General features: G+C 42.1%; 1 protein-coding gene across 1 annotated transcript in view; it reads left to right on the forward strand.

Moving 5' to 3' along the window:
• LOC132993633 (uncharacterized) overlaps positions 1-14,387 on the forward strand; it is a 117,261-nt gene extending 102,874 nt beyond the window's left edge. Inside the window, 3 exon segments of the mRNA XM_061063568.1 lie at positions 13,308-13,437; positions 14,155-14,162; positions 14,318-14,387. Of these exon segments, the coding sequence (XP_060919551.1) occupies positions 13,308-13,437; positions 14,155-14,162; positions 14,318-14,387 (208 nt within the window).
• Positions 14,388-23,944: the final 9,557 nt, after the last annotated feature.

A 23,944-nucleotide genomic window follows, 5' to 3' on the forward strand; every position in this document is an offset into this window, starting at 1 on the left:
TGGCAGGTTCAGAGCTACATTAATGGCCTGAACATATGCACCTACACAAGCACACACACAAATCGATCAGAGGTTGCTTTTTTTTTCTTTTCTTTTTTCAACATTTAATGCTCTGAGCCGGGCACTAAAAGCCTCATCACTTGTAAATTCAAAAGTACAGTATGTCCTTGATCAAGATACGGCTCCATCTGTGTCATAATTACCCATACTCACCTGTGAATTAACTCATTAGAAATCACGCTGATAACATACATGTCGTGTCCACCTTCCCTTCCACATGGCGAGCAATCCCCCCCCCCCCCACGTCCCCTGTGATACCTCCCTCTGTGATAATGTACATATTCATTATTCAACACGGCCTGTCAGATTAACAGAATATTCGGGAGATTAGCTGGTTAGCTGTCTGGTGGTCTTGTCTTTTATCCAGTGACTAGAGTGCCCTGACTAAGCACATCGTAATGGCAGCAGTCCCAAGTGGTGTGTAGTGACGGCGGAGGAGGAGCAGACCTACTTCTGCTACTTTTGATCTGGACCGAGTTCCCTGAAAGGTTGCGATGGATTATGCTGTCTCTAAATGTTTGCACTGATCATAACTGCACTGATGTATGTGTATGAATATTTACATGCCATGTTTGGCCACAAGGGAAAACAGATTTCTCCTTCAGTTGGAGTCAGAGGTATATCTTTGAGCCAGCATCTTCTATACCTTCCAGGTGTAGAAAGCCTGTGTGTATCCGGTGGAGCTTAAGTCTTCAAAGCCACCTTCATGTTGTGGCCGCTGAGTCCTGCATGATAAGCAGGCGTCTCTGTCCTGCAGCACAGCTCTCTCTTGGATGATGAAGAAATCAGAACCGAATGGGACCCCTTCCTAGATATGAAGGCTGTGTATGTTAGGAGGTAAATGCATGCATGTGTGTTTGCAAATGTATTTATTTAAGTGTGTTTGTGTGTGTGTGTGTGTGTGTGTGTGTGTGTGTGCAAGCCGAGCTTTTAAATCTGAGCCAGTCGTGGAGTTTTGCGCGGTTTTGGCAGTTTTTTGGTCTTTCGTTTGAAGGTGACATCACTGTGAGGAGTGTGTGTGCGTGCGTGTGTGTGTGTGTGTTTTGATGTACATGTGCTCACAATTATGCCCTAGTTTCCACAGGGAAACCAGTGGGTAGGATGGAAAGTGTATTTAAACCTGCATTACATAAGTCTACAATCAGTGGATATGGTTGTGATTCAAGCTATGGTAAACATGTTGGCAAGAACTAATCAGAGAATCTTTCATCTTCTGTGTGTATTCATCATTCTGGCACAGTACTGTATACTTTGAGGCCTAGAGAGGTTGTGTTGGGGTTGTACAGCATGTGCAGTTTGTGTGTGTGTGTGTGTGTGTGTGTGTGTGTGTGTGTGTGTGTGTGTGTGTGTGTGTGTGTGTGTATTTAAAGGGCAAGGGAGGGCAAAAACACGAAGGTTAGTTCATTAATTGGTGGAGCAGATATATTGGACTGCAATTTATGAATGTTTTACAAGAGTATTGCCTCATTCTCAGATTACTGTCCAGGCTGAACTTATGGCTAATTCGGCCTTTAGCGTGTAACTCCTCTCAGTTCCATTTGTCGGGGCCCCCTGAGTGTTTACAGTTGCCTCTCGTTGTTAAAATCAACCTGGTCTGACTCGCTGTACGGCTGACTTCTTTAACTATGAGGTGCCACATCCCTGTTCTGTGTAAAGAGGAGAAGCAACCCAAAAAAAAGAAAACACAGTGGGGGCATCGTAAAAGAACCTCACAGGATATTGAAATAATGACTGTTGTTTGCAAGAACAGGACAGCCCAACTCAAATCATTTCCTCATGTATTTATCCAGAACGGTCGTAAAAATCTTCCGAGAACACTCAAAGTTGTCTGCGGTCTGCTAATCCAATATGGAAGGGGGCACGTAGAGAAGAAACAGTGCCTCTAACTACCTAGTTATCTGGCTGAGTCCGCCACGCAGCCCTGAATCCGTTCTGATTTTTGGCCTATCAGTCTGCAGAGTGAGGGCACAGGCAGTGAATTAATGGTCAGGAGATTTATTTGTTTGGTGTAATAAGGACTGTAAAACAGTAAGAGCTCTGTGCAGCCTTGCAGCCCCCCCCTTCTGCCCCGTGGGTACAATCAAATGTTGCCAGTAAATCAATAGAGCTGGAAGAGGTTTTTATAACCCGAGTTTAACACCAGGCTCTAAGTGCTCCAGGTGGCAGGTCATTTGTTCATTATCCCAACTTATCACAATAAACAATGGCAACTCTGATTGGACTACTCTGCTGCTAGGAGGGGGGGAAAAATCTGAGAGGAAGAAGACAAAAAAAATCTCAGGTGGGCAAAGGGAAGGGCTAATAAGGAAGGCAGAGAGTGGGCAGGAGACAGGGGAGAGGCAGAAGATTAACCGCTGTAATTACGTACAGGAGCACAGAGGAGGACCAGGACAGTAGGAGTAACAGATAGTGTGAGAGCTCTACAAGCTGTCAGCCTGTACTGATGACTCCTCTGATGCCAGCGGGCCTCTTTATTTCACTGCCTCCAACAGGTTTGAGCTGAATATTGTAAACACAAACAGTGGAACCCGCTTCTTCTTTGAGAGTACGGCTGGCTGCAAATGTTAATCTCTCTGCAAAAAAAAAAGGGGGGGTTTTGGTTTCATTCAGAAATATGATGAATTGCTTCAATAATTGCGTAGCCTCTTTAAACGTGCCTCGAGCTGCTCCTGAATGAAAAGTACCTAATGCTAACATATGACTGCAGATCATGAAAAACGACTTTGATTTAAATCACTGTAGACATACAGTTAGAGTCAAAGCATCATTATTGCACAAATATTATTAAAAAAAGACGATCCTAAAACCGACTTGTGCAGCAAAAGCAGTTAAATAGGCCGCCCTGCTGTTTGCAGATGGCTCCACCAAAAGACCCTTACAGTAATGTGAGTGCATTTTTGTGACCCCACTGGGAATTGAACTCCTAACCCATGACAACCACATGCTTTATCAACTTCACCGCATTGTACCACATGGTTTTGCACCTTGTAAAGGTGAGCCACGAGTTTGCAAAAGACACCGTGAGCATATAGAAAACACATGGATTTACCATCCATATATGGCGCGCGCACACACACACACACACACACACACACACACACACACACACACACACACACACAAGCACACACAAGCAGACGCACGCACACACACAAAAAAAAGAGCTCCAATCTTAGTTATTCAAATTTTGTGTGCTTAATTTATGACTCCTGTACAGGAGCGTGGCAGCTGGAGTTTGTAATTATACAACACACTCCACTCTTTCTATTCTGCCGACACACTGCTGCATAATTTACACGTCTATTAGCTCATCAATTACAGTGTAATTACTTAGAGGCACAACTAGCTTTTTACCATATTATAAAGCACGTCATCAAATGAAGAAGGCAAACAAGCAAACAAACATGCAAACAAGCCGATTAAGACGGAGCAAACAAAGATGTAAATTGAAAGGCTGGACTTTTATCAGTGTGTCACAGTAACTCCTCCAACATAACGTCCCCTCTTCTTCTTCTTCTCAGATTGAGTCTGAGACGGCCTTATCCTCAGCTTATCGTCTGCACTTGTTTACTCCTGATTCCTCTTGCTTTGCTAACCATCACATGAGTCATTAGTGTGATGAATAAGCCTATCATGTAAAACAGAAATACTGTAGCGTTGCATCTCAAGACTCATTGTTTCCCCCAAAAGCTCTTTTTCAGGGGATACATAATCTAACAGCATAAATCTGCTCCGTCTCTCTCTCCTCTTCCCTAACTGTGTTTTTAACTTTTGGAAGAATCCATGATATTGGAAATGCATTATGCATAATACAAGTTAGTTTGCGAAGAAAACAATCAGAGACTGTGGTGTAGGTCAGTGAGATCTATTGACCATCACTAGTAGTGACTCACCCAGTGTGCATTGCATATAGGGGTTCCATTTGTTGTTGTGCTGTGACTACTGAAGTGTCAACCAACCCAAGATGAAGTAGTGCTGATGAGCCCTTTGCAATATGGCAATGTGGTTTGAATTCTTGTCCTTTCAGTAACATTAAAGGGATGTGACAAGCTCATGGCTCTCTGGGAACTTCACACTGGAATTGGGCGTCTTAGGGCTTATGTTGGGAACATATTTCTTCCTCTTCTTCTTCCATTTTTGATTCAAGTAAGTTTCAAACACTTTTAAATATAGCTCAAAAGAACCATGGATGAAGTTAAAAGAAATAAATGGCAGCGATCCCATCATCAAAGACATCTTTGCTGCAGCTCTCAAGTATTGCAAGTCATTCTTTGACAAAAACACAGACAACACTGCGTAGACTCAGACAGACTGTGTAAAGGAAGACTCCTTGAACTATACTTTTAATAAACGAAAAAGCCTCATTTCTTCACAGCTTTGGATTTCCTTTGAGTTTGTACTTAGTAAGAAGAGCCCATTCAGCATTCAGCACATTCACCCTGCTGTTGTTTTGGCTGCCGCAGGTCATAGCGGTGATAAATCTGGGAAAGTTAGCCTTGGTAATGGACTCCAGAAGGGGTCTGGGAGTTAAACAGTGATGAGCAATGGAAACTGTGGTCAGCAAGAGAGCAGCTGTAACCCTCTAACAGGCGTGGACAAGATGGGAGGAAGGAAACAGACGAACATTCAGAGAGGCCCAGCGTTGGGTCTATTTTAGGATATACAGGGGCTGGAGGGAGAGGCGGGGTGTGTGTGTGTGTGTGTGTGTGTGTGTGTGTGTGTGGGGGGGGGGGGGGGACATGTTGAGCAGCACATGTGGATTTGCTGCAGGGCTGACTGTTGAAGAAGTAGAGAGAGCTCAGCAGGAGAACAAGAGTGCTGGAGATGAATAGTTTGTAGAGAGGCGCTGTTAACTCTAAAAAGTCCTTTTTTTTAATGTTGGGTGTGCCTTGAGAGTTTGTGTAAAGGGTAAGTGGAGCTGCACAAGTATAGCCCTGGAAAAAAAAAGATATGTAGCAAGCCACTGTTGCATAATCCTCTGGGGACATGGTTAGAATCTAGCAAAGGCAGAGGCAATGTGAAGAGAATGAGAGGATGATGGGAAGCGAGAGAGAGAGAGAGAGGACTCTGCTGCTTTTTTTGTCATTGAGGTCATAAGTGCTCTCTCTTCCTCATGGTTTCTTCTCTCAGTGTTTCACCTCTGACCTCAGAATGATCGTCGATTAATGCAGTTTGTTGAACACAACAGATTCTTTGTGAACATGCAAAAGAAATAGCTCTGGTATTGATATGTATATTAGCCCCAATGGACTCAGTTCTCTCTGCAGTTCAACAATTCTTATTGACGAGTATTGGCTGCCACCGCAACTCATTGCCCAAATCATTGATTTCATTGGTCTTGCTCAATGGGAATCCACAAAATTACTGGTTTAAAAAAGCAAAGATGTTTCTTTGGAAATCAATACTGATTATGGCCCAAAAGAGCCAGACTGTTATTGTGAGGTCGTCTATTAAATAGCCTCTGCTGTTTACATTTTAACTCAGCTTTTATTTGTGTTTTGAGTTCCAGAGATTCTTGCCATAAGGGCTGAGATCCCCTCATCTGGCTTATGTCTTGACAAAGTAAATAAATGATTCGGTACCTTAGCTGGTGGGGTTGGAATGTCAAAGATCAAGAGGTCAGAGCTGCGAGCAGCCAAATTAGGTTTGAGGACGCCATACGCTGAGACCCCCTCTATTTGATTACTGCCTACCCATGTGCCCTGGAACATGGACCAACAACGAAAACACAGCGCACTGGTGAGTTAATGTTGAGAATCTGAAGGTGAACGTACGAGCAGTGTAATTCAGCCACCGTCTTACTTTTTAGCACAAACATCCTGTATTGATTGAGACCTTATGTGGTAAAACAAATGCAGGATTTTGAAGAATAGCAGCCATGTTGAGACAGTGAAGTAAGGTACTTGGCAGTGTGCAGCGTCTCAATGGGAAGAAAAGGGTCTTATGTGTCTGTTATTGTAGAAAAGTAAGGCCTTCTCCTCTGCAATCTGTCATTTGTTTTCAGGGCAGGAGACAACCCACAGGGAATGGATCTCATTCAAAACATTAAAGCTGCTTCCAAAGCACTTGAAGTAAACAAATTAGACCTGGTGCTTCAGCTGGCTCAAATGACAATATATCTCAATAATTGGGAACGATAAAGAACATCTTTGATATGTCACAGGCTCGGCCGTGTCTGGAAAGCAGTACGAAGGGAAACCTGTGGTTTCACTTCACCATCTCAGTCTCATTATAAATCTCACAGCGATACATTTTAAAATGCTGTGTTTGGCTGAATAAACACTTATGATTTGGCACAAAGCAGACACCATGGATGCCTCACTTCAGCGAGCTGCCAGCCTGGCTGTGTAGACGACAGAAAGCAGGCAGCGAAGAAGCGTCTCCGGTGGAAATTATGAATATAAAGTCATGCATTATAGATTTGCTTGTGAATTTATTTATTCCCCTGCAAAAGTCGGAAATGTAAGCCAGCCAGATCAATGTGGGAGAGTTCATCTCTGTCCACCTAATCATTTGCTAATGGCTACTATCAATTGTCTGCCCACGGCTTCTGCATCCTACACTGTTGCAATTAAAGTCAACAAGCACATACTGTACTGTCGGCTAAAGGTGCTTTAGCATGGGATTCCAGGTTAATGTATTGATTATCTTCTGCATGGTAAATTGGATTTATTCCACACCATCAGTCTTGTTTATTTATTTATAATAGCGCTGTAATTTATCAAAAGATGAGAGATTTCCTATCTTGCTGATGGGTCAGAGCGTTAGCTGTCAAGGTAATCAAATGTATTGTTATATTTTTAGGTGTAACACGCCTGATTCTTTTGATTCATGCACCAAATGTTCAATAATAAAATAAATCTGAGAAAATGGTCATGGACAATTGCAAAAAAACAAAAAACAAAGAGAAAAACAAAGTGAGTCCTCAGAGAAAGGCTAACAGACCTAAATGTGCAGAGCTAAAGTAATTCAACACTGGACCCTGCTTGTAAGTCGCACAGACTTAACAACAGCTTGCACTTTCTGAACATGATACTTATTTATTTATTTGCTTGCTAGCCAGCCCTGCACCCACAGCCTTGTGCTTCTGCCAGCATCAAACAAATACATCGAAAACAAAGGAACGCTTGCTTTTTGAGTGTAATCATTTATTCATGATGCCCCGGAGTCCTCCTGTCCATTCCAGACATGGCTTCAGTGTTTCTGTCACTGTTTTTTTGTACAGACATGGACCCTACTCTAACGACATCTCCTGATCGCAAACGTAGTGGTTGTGTATGCTCTGTGGAGGGTGCATTTTGTGTTTGCACCTGTGTATGTGTGTGTGTGTGTGTGTGTGTGTGTGTGTGTGTGTGTATGTGTGTGTGTACATCCTTGTATGTAATTTACTGGAATATACTAGGAAGTAATGCTCCTACATTATCTTTTATTAAAAACACCGGACAAAAAAGGAACAAAATGCCATCATGCTGCCAACATTGTTTTCCATGGTCAACCTCAAAAATATCCATTATAAATTAGACCAGCTTCTCCTTATTTTTAAATGTTTATATATGTATGCTATATATTTTTTCAATATATTTGATGCAGGAAAAGATTCCATGTTCCTTAGGGCAGTCTCACTCTCAGGAGACTGATCCTGTATGTGTGCATTAAACAGTTTGTGGGGATCTTCGCAGTAAGCGCCTCTCCTCTGGCATTGATGTTCACTAATGTACTCCACCTCCCCTTGGGTAGATCTGTCTGGATCATCTCATCAGAATCCTATACATCCATCCATCCCATCGTGCACGGCCTTAAACCGCCGTCATTGTCCGTAATAAAACGGTCTTATAGCCCAGAGAGGCTGTTTGATTGCCCGGCTATTCACCATAATATAATATTCTCCCTGTAGTCTGCACTTTAAACCTGTCTCACACTGACAAGCGTGCATCATCCTGTGGGGTCAGCGGGGTCCCCCATCACTGTCCAACCACCTCGTCTGACTGACGCAAATCCTATAGAATTGCCTGTTTTGAACTCGAGCGTGTGTCCCCTCTTGACACTTGCAGCACGTCCGCAGATCTCCAGTAACAATATCACCTATAGAATCAATCGCAGCGCTCTGTTTGGGCCTATGGAAGCCATTGATCAGCGCTTTGATGTCACGGCCTCTCATAAATTGCAACCTTTTTAGTATTGGCATGCTTCGTCACTGCAGGAGACAGTGGTGTAATCGTGGCTCTCTCCAGTGGGCAGAGCAAAGGAGCTGTAGGAGTTGAACCATGCAGCGCTGTGTCACAGGTGTCAATGGAGCTGCTGCTTATTGACAATTAGGCTCCTCTGGACCTCCTGAAATGAAATCTGAGATCACAAGACCCTGTGTTTGAATCTGACCTAACACCTCATTCAAGAAATATTGAATTGTGGCACCTCGGTAGGATTTTTTATATATATATATATAAAATTGAAAAAAAACAGGTAATTTTTTGCGGGTGATGAGAAACCAATCAAACAAGTTTTACTATTTAGCTCCAAATCACAACAGAAGCAGTCTCATGACATTACAAAAATAACATCTTTGTTATGTTATTTAGAGCAACTCAACATTTATCCACCATGAGCAAGCACTGAGCAACAGTGGCAAGAAAAAACATCCTTTTTAACAACCAGAAACCTCTAGCAGAGCCAGTCTTATTAGTGAACCACCATCTGCTGCGACTGTTTGGGAAGAAAAAGTTGGATGGCGGAAGAGACAGAATGAGAAAAAATGATAGAAACAAACAGACAGCAAGTTAAAGATAATATTGAATTAAAGTAGAATTAAAGTGACCATATTCAAAGCGACATAATTCAGTTTTGACAAAAGAAGCCCAAAGTGCAAAAAGCTGCAGTTCCTTGAGTGTCCACTTGGGGCTTGCTCCAAAGGCCCAGAATCCCCATTAACATACATGTGAAAATGTGAATTTATCTATGACTCATTTGTTTTGTCTTTGAGTTATTCATGAATTCAAATATTTAGGGGCGTTGCTGATTTGACTGACAGGTGGGCGTGTTGTAGTGACAGTAACAGTGTTGTAGTGGTTTGCCAGTCTGAAGGCCTAGCTTACTACAACTTTTTACAGATAGCATTTCCAATGTGGTGACCTTCATTCAACTTCAAAACTCTGTTTCACAAAAAAAAAATCAATGTGTGACATCACTGAGAATAAGTCAATGTTTTATAGAGTCCATGCTTTATCAATTAATCCGCAACCTGCCAGATGACAGCTAATGTTAGCATTCAACCACAGCTAGCTAAGGGAGGGGCAGAAAGCTAATACAAGGATTAAGTTTTTTCACACCTAACAGTAGAAAATTTAATTCCTAGATTACTCTACACGTTAAAAAAAAATAAAAAAAATCCAGCTAACGAACAGTATGCTAGGAAAAGGATGAATGCTTATGCTAGCTATTCTTAACAAAAGCTAACAGATCATCTGACATGTTCTTTTTCAACTTAAAATATGGCCAGATTTAATTGTGGATCTTCACTGTTTACATTTAATTGGTCATTATCAAGGAAGCAATAAAATGATAGTGATTGACAGATACGCTGAATATAACTTATAAACGCAAACATGGCAATATGACATAAGGATTCTCCTGTATGTTCAACAAGAGATATCCAGCAGGCAGGCATTATGTTTTTTTTTATGTTATTGTGAGTCTTAATAATCACATAAGGCAATCTCTTTCTATTCTTCCCTCTCCAACGTTCAAAGCTGTTGGAGTTGTCCGGCGAATGCAGCAGTCAGAAGTACTTTCGCTTTTTTTTTTTAGCTCATTGTTATAGGAGGGCCCGGACACGGCCATTTGATACCAGCACTAGAGCAGCTTCTCGCTCTGTAGCTATCCTGTTATTTCACTTTCACATTTCAGATGAAATATAAGGAGCATAAGATAAGCAGAAACTGCTAAGGAAAGATATCTGTAGAGTTTTATTGTACACAAGGGGAAATGTTAAGAGCTTGGGCTTAAAACTTATGGTGAATATTAATGTTAAAGTGCATTATAATGGTCTCATTTTGCTTTCAAGTACAAGATACAATATTTTTTTTTACAGTAGCTTTCGCTGTTCGCATCATTCTTTGAAATTTCTCTGCTGCAACAATGAACTTAAAGCAAGCTTGATGGAAAAACATGATCGGAGAAAAACAAGAAAAAAATAAAGCAAACATATATTATTGAAAAATCTGAGTTGTTTGTTTGGTTGAATGCAAAATTTCTCTGTGAAGATAAAAGAGATGGTGCTTTTAGTACCCCACCTGTCTCTTTCCACAGCGCTCCCCTATCCACACCCCCTCCCCTCTCTGTTTCTCTCCTTCATATTCAGCCCATCACCAGCCCGGCTGACGGCAGTCTGATGTGTTCTCAGCGTGCTCCTTTACATGCACATGTCAGCGCAGTTGAATGAGTCACCCAAACTGACAGCAGATGGTGCTCTTTGGGTACGAGAGGCCTGATCCATCCACTCAGCCCACTCTCCATGCAATCTATCATCATTCTCCTTCTCTGTCTTCTCCCACAAGACCACTGAGGGGACTCTGGACCACCATCCTCTGTGCCATCATTTACCTTTGTGCAGGGGAATGTCAGTTTGCTCAGCCTTGGGCTTTTTATCCAGGGAGCTGGCGGCAGCTAGTCGACATGCAGTTGAGACAGGGATCCATGGGGCACTTCTTAATGATGTGGTTCAGTGATAAACCTGGGAAGACTGACTGACTGACTGAAAATTGTCTCGGTGTGCGAGGGAAAAGCAAGAAAAAAAAAGGACACATTGAAGAGAGGCTGCTGGAGGAAAGCATATAGACAGAGGGTAACCGAAGTTCAATGCTTTAAACTGTTAAACTTTCTCATTCCCCAAATGTTTGCATTACAAAGAGTATGAAAGATGTTTTCCAGCAGTGGGGACTCATTTAAAGAAACCCTAAAGTGATGGAGACTTACTATAAGAACATTGTAAAAAAAAAAAAAGTCAGACATCCAAACCTTTAGCATACATTAAATGTGCACATAAGGACAGATTTTGCTCAGACAGTGTCTATAGATATAAAAGCCATAATGAATTCATTTGGGAACCTGATATACAATGTGTAGGATTTAGCTGTTCACAAGCTCTCTGACCCATTTCTGCAATGCAAATGTTTTAATATGCCAGAGTGTTGCTTGGAGCCAATCAGGTATATTGCAGTGATTAGATTAAAATCCGATTTTTTCCGTCAACTCAGCAAAGCTGTATCGGTAGTCAATTAAGATCTGTCATAATGTGATGGAGGACAGTTTGAAATGATCCCTTGCTCTGCTAAATGTATGACAGGCTACTACTAAAAGGGTCACTGCCGCGACCTTGATCCACCAGAGGCTTTAAATACACAATCTGCTGGTTTCAGCATATGCAATATTTCTCGCAGTCTCCAAGTGAAACGTCAATGAAGTGTGTCTGCAGGCGCCGGTGCAGACAGTTCTTTATACATTTCCCATTTTCCCACACAATAGAAATCAATGCACAAGTAATTCACATATTCATTAAGAAAGTATGTCCACAGTTCTAAGCCTATTTGTGAATTAGCAGACAAATTATTCCTTTTCACATTAGCACTTTGACTGAGCGGCAGGCAGTGGGAATCAGGCTGGGACACTTTTTTTTCTCCCTGTTAATAGTCCTACTTAATACTCATCAATCATAGCAGTCAGAAAGTATTGATTGCTTGCTAGATTAAATCAGAGTTATTCCACTGCAATGGCTATTACAAAGTACAGCTATTACAGTGAAACAGTTCTTGATTTACTATGAGAGAGGTTCGGCTGCTTTGAAGTAGCGTATATTAGTCAGCTGCGTGTTTGTGGATGCATCGTGTATGCAGGTGCGTTGTGAAATATGTCTACATGTGTAGTTCAATCCAGGGGATTCAATCTTTATCCAGTGTTTGCAAATACATTTTCTTATTTCACAGCAAGTATTTGCATTTCTATTTCCCCCCCTGAGGCAGGCAAGTACAAAATATCAATGCATAACAATCAACTTTGTCTACTTTATTTTATTGAATGTAAGTTTTTCTAGGGACGACGTGGATGTATGACTAAATCTTTGCGTAACGCAGATGACCTATCAGGATGTGTCAGATATATGATGTCATCAGAAGTGCTCATGGTGGTATCATCCAGGCAGTACTAACACCTGTGACTCATTGCTAAAATCTCTTGTTTAACACCATGTATGTGTGCAACGCTAGTATTTTAAAGGGGGGATATTTGTATGACTTTGAAAGAAATATGTCAGACTTCTTTTAGTTCTAAGAGTTTGAGAGATTGCAGTCAAAGTTGTGGCTGATAATTCAGCAGACATTTCAACAACGTGAAACCTTAGCATGAAGAGAATAGCTGAAGTGAGTGAGGAGGTTTCGATCAAGATAGATGGAATAATAATTATGTGTTAACACAGATATCATAAGTGTGATGTTTTTGTTAAGTAATGGAAACTCTGAAAATACTTGAATGGGCCTCACAAAGACTATACAGTGTCGTTTAGAATCTATTTAGCTGTAGTTTGCTGTATGTAGCGTGGATCATGATCTCTTCATAAGGCATCGGCCTCTGGATGTTATGGATGTAAAAAGTTGAAATGTTATGATTTCCTAAAGCTACCAAGGCTTTGGTCTTTAAATTAACTGCAGGCAGGAGACAAGTTATGAACTCTGGACTTTCACAGACTATACTGTTCCCATGCACATGTGTAGACCTCATAGTCTATGTTGATCATGAAAGGCAATCATGTCATTAAAACACCATGAGTACAAGCCTTTGATTATGACCCTTTCATCTTCATACGAATGAGCCAAACAACGCAGAACTAACTGAATAATAGAGGGTTACATTTAGCCTTCAAGTAAATACACCTATTGACACTTTGTTCTCAAAGACAGTTATATTCTCCATCTGCTTTAGCTCTTAACCACACTTGTGTATGGGACCATGCTCTGTTGAAGATGTGCTGTCTGCCCTGTATGACCTCCGTTGACTTCATCACCAGGGAGTTATGAAAGCGCTATGTGTAGCAGGCCTGTTCTCTGCTGCAGTTGTGTGAGCTGAAACGCCGTCAGACAGGTGCTGCAGAGTGTGCATCAGTGCACCCAAACAGCTGGGGCCGGTCATCAGCGCTCGCTGGAGATGACATCACCTGACAAGTGTTCATCTGACTCATCTCCCGCGTTCTGGCTTCATCTCAGGCCCCCTGACACATGCTTCACCTCGGAGAGGAGGGCCGGACAGGACAAGCTGGAGCCGGGGCGTTTGCTGCGGTTGCTAAGTTCAGTCATGCTGGTAAACTATGCCAAGACCATGCGAAAAGGAGGTGAGGTAAGAGGGCAGAGGCAGGTGATGCAGTCTCACTCATCATCACTCTTTGACAGGTGCGATACTTTGCTTCAGTGCATCTATAGCCCTTTAATATCTGCACTCAGTGTATCATATATTAGAGCTGTTAGAAAAGAAATAAGCCGGACACAAAGGGCAATTAAACTCGAGGAGTCAAGAGTAGAACAAGGCTATTCCACTTTAGTGTGTAGGGTTGTGAATCAGGGAAGGTCCATCCCAGCCTAGGACATAAAACAGTGATCTCTTTAATTGCCTAGCATAAAATCCACAGCATAATATTCTCACCCCAGTGTTATACAGGACTGGAGTCGTATGATTCTCTGGAGGTGACTGTCTCGTTCGGCAGCAAGGGGAAAGATGAAGGTAATGTAAATGGATGGGCTCTTTTGTAGGTTGCTGTAAAAAGCAATCAATTAATTTGGTAATTTATACATTTCAGTAGAAGGTGAACTGGATGGAATATGTGAATCGCCATTAAACTGTCCAACACATCATTCTTAACTTTAGATGGCTTTGCATGCACGGAATCTCTGGAGGATGTGCTCTGCATTATCACAACACATTTGTCGCGTTTCTATATTGCTGTAGTGCGGGTATTTTGAAGATAGTTGTAAATGTAAAAAAAGGGTGCAATATACATTTTAAAACCAGCATTATCCTTATTCAACAGTGAAATAACCCCTTTATGTCCATTTATAGGAAGTGAGGTAATGTAAAGAGATGTACACCAGTTGTATTTTATAAACAGAGAATGATGATGGTTGTTACAGTAATCATGCTTCTGATAAAGATGATGAAGCCTCGTAAAATCAGAGTGAGGGTGTTATTGTTGCGTTACTTCCTCAGCCTCTCTCCTCTGTAGAGCATCTGATAAGTGCGTCCCGGTGCCGCATGAGCAGCATTACATCATCCCGTCCTTCCCGGCACGATGAGATCAGAGCCCCCCCGCTATCCCAGTATCAGAGGAGACTGCTGCAGGACCCGAAGGATCCACAGTCAGGGCAATATGTGAAACTCGGGTTAAGTTTGCAACCCACTCAACCCGAAAAAAAAAGAAAAAAACACAAAGCTGAGCTCAGGTTCATCCACAGGTGAAGCCTCTATTTCAGGTGCGGAGAAAAAAAAAGAAAAATCAGTAGCAGGCTTTAAATACACACACATACAAACAGAGAGACACAAATATACACAGACATTTGGTAACTTGCAAATCTCAAAAACACCCTGTGGTGTTTGCTGTGTGATCACAGAGCATACAAATCATTTTCTACATCAAAGAATCCTTGTAACTCCGAGAGCTTATTCAGTTTAAATCTTTTTATAACTTACTGAATGACTCCCGGTTTTAATGCGAACACAAATCCAGACAGAAGAGGGTTTTTTTTGTGTGTCTAACAAAAACAGGCTATTGTAGCCCCTTAGCTGCTTCTCAATGAAGATTTAGCTTTATCAGATGCGTGTCAGTCTGGCCACTGGTCTGTGTCTCCCCCTCCCCCCTGGGTCACCAAGTGCTCAGTTGCCATTGGGGATTCAGGTGTATGAAGATGAATGGGCATATGATCTGATTCCTGCGGACCTGGGTGACTCCTGGCCCAGCTATGGTTACACAGTCTCTCCCCCCCCCCCCCCCCCCCCTCCCCTCCACCCTCTGACTGTCCTCTCCTCACACCCCTTCTCTCATTCTGGTTATCCTGTCTCTGACACCGTAATGATGACAAAGACTAACAAGTAAACAGCAGCATCCAGCACCGCAGAGGAGCCTTTTATGGCGCAATGAAAGTGAGGGATGAAGCAAGGTTGTCATCTGGGGGAGCTCCAGCAAATCACCGCACAACAGCAAACAGTCAGGCAGTCGAGTGGAGATGACCGTGGTGGCGCTGGCATTGAGCTGAGCTGTTTGTCAACAATCAGTCGATCTGTCAGCGTAATGCAGCGCAACAAATCAGCTCAGCCACAGCTCGACTTGTCCGGGGCCGAGTGCTGGAAAAAGGGAACTGTGTCACAGCTGCTGGAAACAAGACACCCACTCACATACCTCAGTATGACTCGCTCCGACTAATGAGGGACTGATCCGGCATCAAAGTGCTGTCAGATTTAGAGTTTGAACACTTGGATGTGCCACATTAATACCTGATTAAGGCAAAAGTAATGTGAATAAATTTGTTTTGTTCAACATTCTGGCCTTTCTATCCTGATAAGCTGCTGCTTTAGACCTTTAGATCTTTTATAAAACACTCTGCAAAGTGGGTACATTTAAAAATGCAGCCTGACAGCTTGTGGATTACCAAAAGTTTTTTTTTTTTTTTTTTCTTTCACGGCCTGGTTGCCAATGCACTGATGCCTACTTCTTCCTTTTGTCACTTGTCCCATGCCAAGTTTCGGCAGCTGTGAAAACACAGGGAGCAGAGACTTAAAGAGATATATTGTTAAACACAAACCCGTCACGCATGCTGCCATTCAAACACTCCCTCTAACTCGATTAACATGTTGCCAACACTGACGACGAGTGTACTTCTTCTGCTGTGTGCAAAGGGCGCAGGGAACGGTAACAGTGTCTCTTGCTAACTTACTGGCCCTTTCAAGTAGTGGACCTGTACACACACACACACACACACACACACATGTGCAAATGAACAAACACACTTTTTTCTTTTTTCTACGCATGAAATCAGCACTCAGAGGCTGCGGCCACGCTTGCAGTTGTCCCTTTTCACTGCTTTGACTATTGTTGAGTAAAGCGCCATTGTGTGCCAAAAACGGATTAGAAAGAGGGGAATAAAGAGCAAGCTGCACACATTTTCAAACTTCTTTAAGATGCTGCCCACGGTGACACAATACACTATTGCTGGTGCACAATGAGAGCCGGAGCTTTACGGGGGAGATGTAATCCCTCAGGTCACCAGTTACACATGGTAAGACGTTCTTAAACACACACACACGCTCAACCTTGCGTTTTGTAACATGGCTGTGTGCGATTTAATCTGTATTGTCAAGTGCTGGGCGGCAGGTAGTTATCAATATTAATCATCAGCAGAGCATATGGTCCTCAATCATGGCTTGATTAATCAATATATTGACATTATCACACCTGCTTAAGATAAATCACCCATGAACATGAGCTTGTTGTGCAGTTCATTCAATATACATGAGGGAATCATTCAAGAGGCAACATCAATGTGGTACAGCTGAGGACGGCCTGAAGGTGATGCAGCATGTAGGAGGTGTATACGCGTGTGTTCATTTATACCTCCCACCGCACACGCACACACATGCAGCACAGGAGACAGCGTGTGGAAATGCATGCTCCACTCTGATGACATCACCGTCTTGGCTAGGTAGCAGGGGCATTTTCCATAGGCTGTCCTCTGTTGCTGTGGAGAGGCCTCCACCAATCCCCGCCCCTTCCTTGCTTAATGTATACAACACCGGCTCTGTGAGTGATCTGTGACATCGCTTCCTTGGGCCGATCCAAAGACAACATCGTGTTACCGTTCAGAACCCCTAACCCCCGCCTCCCTACCCCCACTTATCCCCCCCCCCTCAATCCAAAAAACTCCTTTTTAGAGCTCGGATCGCCTGATGCTGGGTGTGTTGGGCTATTTGTCACCTACTGTGTGAGCAGAATAGTGAGCGGGCCTCATGAGGGGCCGATATGACATGTGACAGCCCATCATCTGAGGCTATTTATGTTAACTAAGCATTTCCATTTAACTCAATCTCTTGGTTCCTTGCTTGTTCATTTAATAAAGGTGTTCCGCATGTCAATTTGTTTGGGATCTTACGCACGATACAGTAAACAGTGAGCGCAGCGGCCCGGAAAAACATTGACCAGCTTTGTACACAGTCTGTGATTTAACACTGAACAGAGCTCAGGCAGAGAACTGCTGACAACACTGCCCATTACTCTGCGCTCTCTGCAGTCCATGCACAGTACATGAAGTGTGCATGCAGTAAATCCTGGGGTGTTTTGCTCGATACCCATACCTGACACCAGCTGAAGATCTATACCTGTCTTGAAATGTCTCTCTACCCCCCTTGTCTCAATAGCCATGTCCCTTGGTAGACATTTAAAGAGGCGTGGGCAGCTAAAGCATTCTTTCTCCAGGGCTTTGGGAGAAGAAAGAGTTCAAGAGGTCAGAGATATGTGTTATTTTCCCACCGGTGCAACATTCAGGATGTGTCAGAGCCGTGTGTCAGGGAATGACAGCGGAAAAGAAAGACGGCAGGAGAGGTAGATCTGGCAGACAAAGGCCAGACTTCACAGAGGAAGCTTGAGATCAATGGATCGACGGGCTATGCACCCTTTGCTCACAAACAACAAGCGCACACAAGCGCACACGTACACACTCCAGAAAACACACAACGCTGCAGTTTGATGTTGAGATCGACCTATCTGGAGCCCGTCAGAAAAACTTGAGAAAGACATATAGACAAACACAGGATTAGACGGAAATGGAACGCTTCCACCGCCATACCTTGCTGAGTACAGTCAGGGTGCTCCTCGACAGTCCCCCTCCCTAAGCTTGTCATCTTGACGAATGGATATAGGTAACTGTCAATTAAAATGAAATCCCATCTGTGGAGTGGAATGAGGAGGACGCATTCAATGATACACACACAAACACAAACCATGGTTCTGAGGACCAGTCTTCTGCCCAGAGACAGAGGGTTGATCCACACGCTGGGCTTCATATGGGCAATACATCAAACAGACAACATTATCACTGACTACACCTCTGAAAACTTCAACATGATTAATTATAATTAATTACTAGAATGCTATGTGTTAGCTAATTTATCATATTTGCATTATTCAAAACCCATCATCAAATTGTAGCCAGCAGCAGGCCCTCATGTTATTTTCTTTATTATGATTTTGCAGCAAAGTGCTAAATCGGCAAGTTGTGCACTAGCTCCCATGAGATGAAACCAGACAGTCGTTGGTAAACAATTTAGCTTCAGCCTTTGTGGAATTCTAACTCACACAATATTCATCTATTTTCGATGCGCGTGTGGCTGCTAATTCATTTTAAAGCGCATTTGTCAGTTATATTGATCGCTGATTGACATATTGTAACCTTGCTGAGTAAGGTGCAAATGTCAATTTGTGCTGTTTAATAAAGGAAAGCATTTACAGTCCTCTAAGAGTCATTTTCTATCTTGTTTCTGTGAAAAAAAAAAAAACAGCAGCCACTGTCATGAAGCTCAACAAATAGTTCCCCGAGGTATCTCATCCGGTTTTTTTTTTTTGCAGGATTGTAGAGAAGCTGTTCGAAGTGTTCTCCATTTAAAGTAGGTGTAAATGACAACCATACATTACTAATGACCACAGCTGGGCCTTCAGCCAATCCCCTTTATGCAACATCATCACTATATGATTGAGACCAAAAGTAGTGATGAAAGTCAGTATGCAAGCCTCATTACCCCAATTAATGACAATTCTTATTGCATAAGCAAAACTCATTTGAGGGTAGAAGTCAATACCTTTGTCATGGTTATGATAATGGCCTTAAATGCTCATCTGTAGTGATACGCACAGGAGAAACTTTGAGGCCTGACACTGAAGGACATCAATGCTGCAGTATGGGTAATTAAAATGAGTGTGTCTCAGCCATTGCAATTAAACAGGGAAAAGTGTGTCAGGGCCTGTGTATGATTTGTGTCATTAATTTTCATTACCAAATGTTTATTAACCTTTCTATCTTGTGTAGCCCTGATGGTAGTCTGTTTATTATGACAATGGTTGTGTGTGTGTGTGTGTGTGTGTGTGTGTTTGTGGCCCTCCTGGTATTTTCACCTCCCACACAACGCTCTGATCATGGGAAATCTCACATGCGGTCCAGGGACCTGTAAATGTGCGTGTTTTTAATGCACCGCGCATTCATCAGCATCAGGGACCTGCATTAGCAGGCAGTCCAATGAAGGAAATATTATGGCTCATAATTAAATTTGAAATTAAGTGATATTTCATCTCTTCTCATTAATTAGAAAAGAGGTCTTCTGCGATATAATTATTTATTTCAAGCGATAGGAGAGGACAGCCATAATCCTCTCAGCAATGTCAGGTGTTTTCACACATCAGGTGAGGGGGGTGGTGCGGATAAATCTCTAGCACTATGCTAGCTCCTTGTCATCCGCATGTTCAAGTGAGGTTCCAGAGATTTTCAGAGCTTATTGATGCTTGATAGCTACAATCCAGCAAGGTGTATATTTGGTATTAACCATCAAGCTTATAACATCAAAGGTGTAATCTTGATTCAGGAGACTACAGGACAAAAACACCCTATTGTAGGGGGCTGGTAAGATGGTACTTGCATTAATCAGGGTGTAATAATATTAGTCCACTTCCTTTTTGTGTATTATCAATGGTGATCACTATCAAAGCTTCAAGCAGCAATCCCTGTTAAAGATGCATAGAGAAATGGATAGTGGCCGGTAAGGGATTAAGAACATGATCTTTCATTCCAGCTGCATGCATTCTTGGTAATGTCAAGAGGGGATCTGGAGAATAAATACCTTCACCCAGATACATGGATACCAATGCCACCCCGAGTCACCTGGTCTTAACTTTGATCAGTAATTTTCTAGTAACGAGATTTCTCTGATTTCATTAAATAGTCATTTCGCACCTGGAAGCCCATGGCTTTGCCAAGAGATCAATGATCTAATCACGTTACCGTTAAGCCAATTGGCTTGAAAAGTCCTTTGTGATATCCCTTTACTGTTTTAATGACTTAGTTCAGATTAAGCAGGTTTTAGGAGCCAGGGATTAGGGGACACATCCATTCAGGTGGAAAAAGCTTTTTCTGATGCATAATTTATTGCAAAGAAAAAAGGGGAAGGATTAACGAGGGGCCATGTGCCCGTCACTCAAAAGCCACCGGTCAGTGATTAGAACAGTTTCTTCAAGACAGGAGAGATATCATCAGTTTTTCTTCCTTTTTTTTTAAAGACAAAATAAAATGCAACATTTATAAGAATGCAGAAAGTGTTTCAGAGCTACTGATTGCCTCTGTTGGTCCATGACTCACCACTGCCTCTTCACAAAGCGGCAAGCGATGATCAAGCCCATGAGTCAACATCATTAACCAGCAACCCAATGATTTTTTAACCATGTGCAGGGGTGGGTGATGATTGCCTGACTCAGCGAGGGATCCACAACATCTAATTTGCACAATCAACATTTTATTAGTTGTGTACCTAACTTACCTGATGGCTGCCTAAGGTGTTGCAATTAATATGGAAATACCAACATTCAGCTTTTCCAGCGCTGCCTTCAAATACAAAAGGCAAAAAAAAAAAAAAACATTTGATTTTCCTGTCCAAGGGAGCTGCAAGTCATCTACTAAACAAGTGTCTCATTTAAGGACTGCTGCTTTCCTCCTGCAGACAAAGTGTGTGTCTGTTGGCCCACTGGCAACATGTGTTTCCTCTGACTACCTCATGTACGGTTGGCACTGAGAAAACATGTAAATAAACACAATAAAACACAGCCCAGTCACATCTGCCAGTGAAAAGGAATAGCTCGGCTGGCATGAGCCCCACTCCTGTAGCTTTGTGAAGGTTCTAAAAAGTTAATTATGAATTGGAGACATGTGGTTGAACACTTTCCAAACATATTTTGTCTCTCGCTGCCCCGCTTTTTCTTCCCCTATTTTTTTTCATCTTCTTTTTTGGCTGTTGCTTCATCCTCTAGCCAACTGTCTTTTTCTCGCAGCGCTGTTTTATTCCTGCACAGCGTTAATCTTCCTTGGGGCTCCTCAATTATGTGTCCATGGGCAGGAAGAGCCATTTGCTCCTGCTTGAATACCATGAATAGCAATAACAGCGCTTCAGAAACACATTACCAAACACAATTAGAGCAGACAATGCTTCTACAACCTGCCAGGCTGCTAACTCACATCCATGTAAACACACATTTACTTTTAAATGAAGTTAGCTCTCCATCTCTTCTGGCGGAGTTCATTTTCTAATATCTTTCATAAAATGCATGTGTTTTTCCTCTTAAGGGTAATTTTTTAATACATGTAACTGGCGGGAGTGGAATTGTTGGGAAATCGGAAATAAGATACAGAAAACCCTGAAACACCCCTCAGGTAAGATGTTTAACAGAGCTTTTTTCATGCACTTGCTGTTAGATAAATTGCCTCTCTATTGGCCTAAGGATACCGTAGCTGAGTTTTTTACTGGTTCACCTGGTGCCTATAAAATCCACTGGTAGGCCTTTACTGTGTCAGTGACAAACGGCTGATTCACCATGCACTGACTAATCCAATGTAGCCGAGAGAGAGAGAGAGAAAGTGAGAGAGAAGGCCTGAGAGCTTCATCTCCTTCAGACACCCTTCTCTAGTAAAAACACTCCAAACACAGCCCCTGGCTATGCAGGAAGCTGAGGATTATGAGTGTACACTCTGCTTCTCCTCTCACTTTGTCTCAACGTGTGGGAGAGTCGAAGCAAGAAGTGGAAGTTGAACATGATCATAAAAGGAAAGGTAGACTAATTAAGCACTTGAACAGTGAGAGCCTTTGGTGGTTTTGTACAACATAGATGGCAGCTTCATAAATACCTTAAAATGACATAGATCATGGATTTAAAAGAGATAATACATTGATAAGCCAAATGTATTTTTTATGCTGAGCATCAGAGTTTGTGAAAACACATGCTTTTATTTTACTTCACTGTAACTATATATATATTTTATCTTACTATATTTATTAGAAAGCTATAAAAGGAACCCACAATGTTTAAACTTCAGTTATGTAGGCTATTATACAAAAGAAAAGAGATGTCTTTTTGTGAAGAAAGCTATTGCCTGGACGGTGTATGAATGTGAACATGTACAGTTTGGTAGACGCATGAAACAGTAGGCCTGCGTTCCCTATTTTTTTTGGCCTACATGATAACAGTATTCAAAAGAGACAGCTGCAGCATACGAGTTAAAATCTCTACATTCATAGACTAATGTTGAAGTAAATAACACTTAAATTCCTCGAAAATGTGTCTCAACCAAAAAGTAGTAAAAGTTGTATTGGTCAGGAAGTGGGTGTTTTTCGTTATTTTATGATAAATGCATACATGAGCAAATTCTTTGAAGTTCAAAACACCGACTTTTATTTTGAAGGTGTGACGTTGGCATTTCCGGTATCAGCTTTGTTCCTTAACTTTTGTTTACATTTCGCATGCTTTTATAAAACGATGAAACTAAGTGTGTCGGTTTTTGTGTTAAGATTGAACACTTACCCATGTAAGGAAAATCAACATATATTTTATGAACTGCAGTATCTGCACTTTGCCTGAGGCCTTCTCCGGATGTGCCTGGACCTCTCGTTGGAAGGTACACGTTTCTTTTCACCTCATGGAGTAACGTCACTTAAAACACGTACAATTATTGCATTAAAATGCTAATCTTAATAGTGGATATTTTATTTCTTGTTAAGAGTGGGAAATGTTTGCTGATCTCTGTGTGTTTTGGTTCTGCCATGTAGCTACCAACACTAGAATAGATGTATTTAGTGACTGTACTCATGATGGTACACAGGTGCAGACAGCAGATATACCAGAGAAACCTTGTGATCTTTCCTCACAAAAACTGCAGGTATGTGAGTTAAAAGCATAATACTTTTTGTGTACATGGTTGATATAGATTACTAATATATTCTTTTAATTTAATGCGATTTGGTATATTGCCTTTCCGTGTGGACCTTTCACGAGGAGGAGCATACAAGAGAAACCTTGTTTGCCTAAATACAATCAACAGAAGTGTGTCCTTGCCTTCCACAAAACTCAAATGTAAATAAGTTTCGGATATGTGGGAGAGGACCAACACTAAGTCCAAATCAGGGACCAAGATTAACACTGGTTGAAGAAAATGAACTACAATTAATTCCTTTAATTCAAAATGAAACAAAATAAAGTCTTTAAAGGAAGAATGTGTGACTTTTGATCCAGTAGATGTCACCCTTGAGCACCAGCATTAATCCAAAACAAACTGCTGTTTGGCGACACCTCGGCTATTGTGAAGCCTCCGCTCTCCTCCAGCGGCAGACCTCCGACCCCTCTCCACTCGCGTTCGCACGAATGAGTTATGAATAAGAATGCACCATTAAGTGCCAGGCGAGGACAGAATTGTCCTTTGCTCGAGCTGAAATTGCCTGTGGCCCTGCAATGTTGTGTTAGCAGGCTAATGTTAGCACACTTTGGTTAACTCATAGCTTCATATTGCACATAAATTGACATGGAATGACTGTAAGCTAAAGACACTTACTTCACATCCGAATAAGCAGTGAGTATGTTATTCTTCTTTTCTCCAGTCTTTGACTGAAACAGCTTTATACGCAGGGCCGTCCCGTCCATGTAAACATGATGTAAACACGGCTCTGACAACAACACAGCCAGCGGGACTCGGGCTTGTCACTCATTGTAGACAGTCATGACTCAGAGAGACATTTAGATAGTATACTTGATTTCTGCTGTATTTATCTGTAAAATGTT

The sequence above is a fragment of the Labrus mixtus genome, chromosome 18, assembly GCF_963584025.1.
Source record: "Labrus mixtus chromosome 18, fLabMix1.1, whole genome shotgun sequence".
Classification (NCBI taxonomy): Eukaryota; Metazoa; Chordata; class Actinopteri; order Labriformes; family Labridae; genus Labrus; species Labrus mixtus.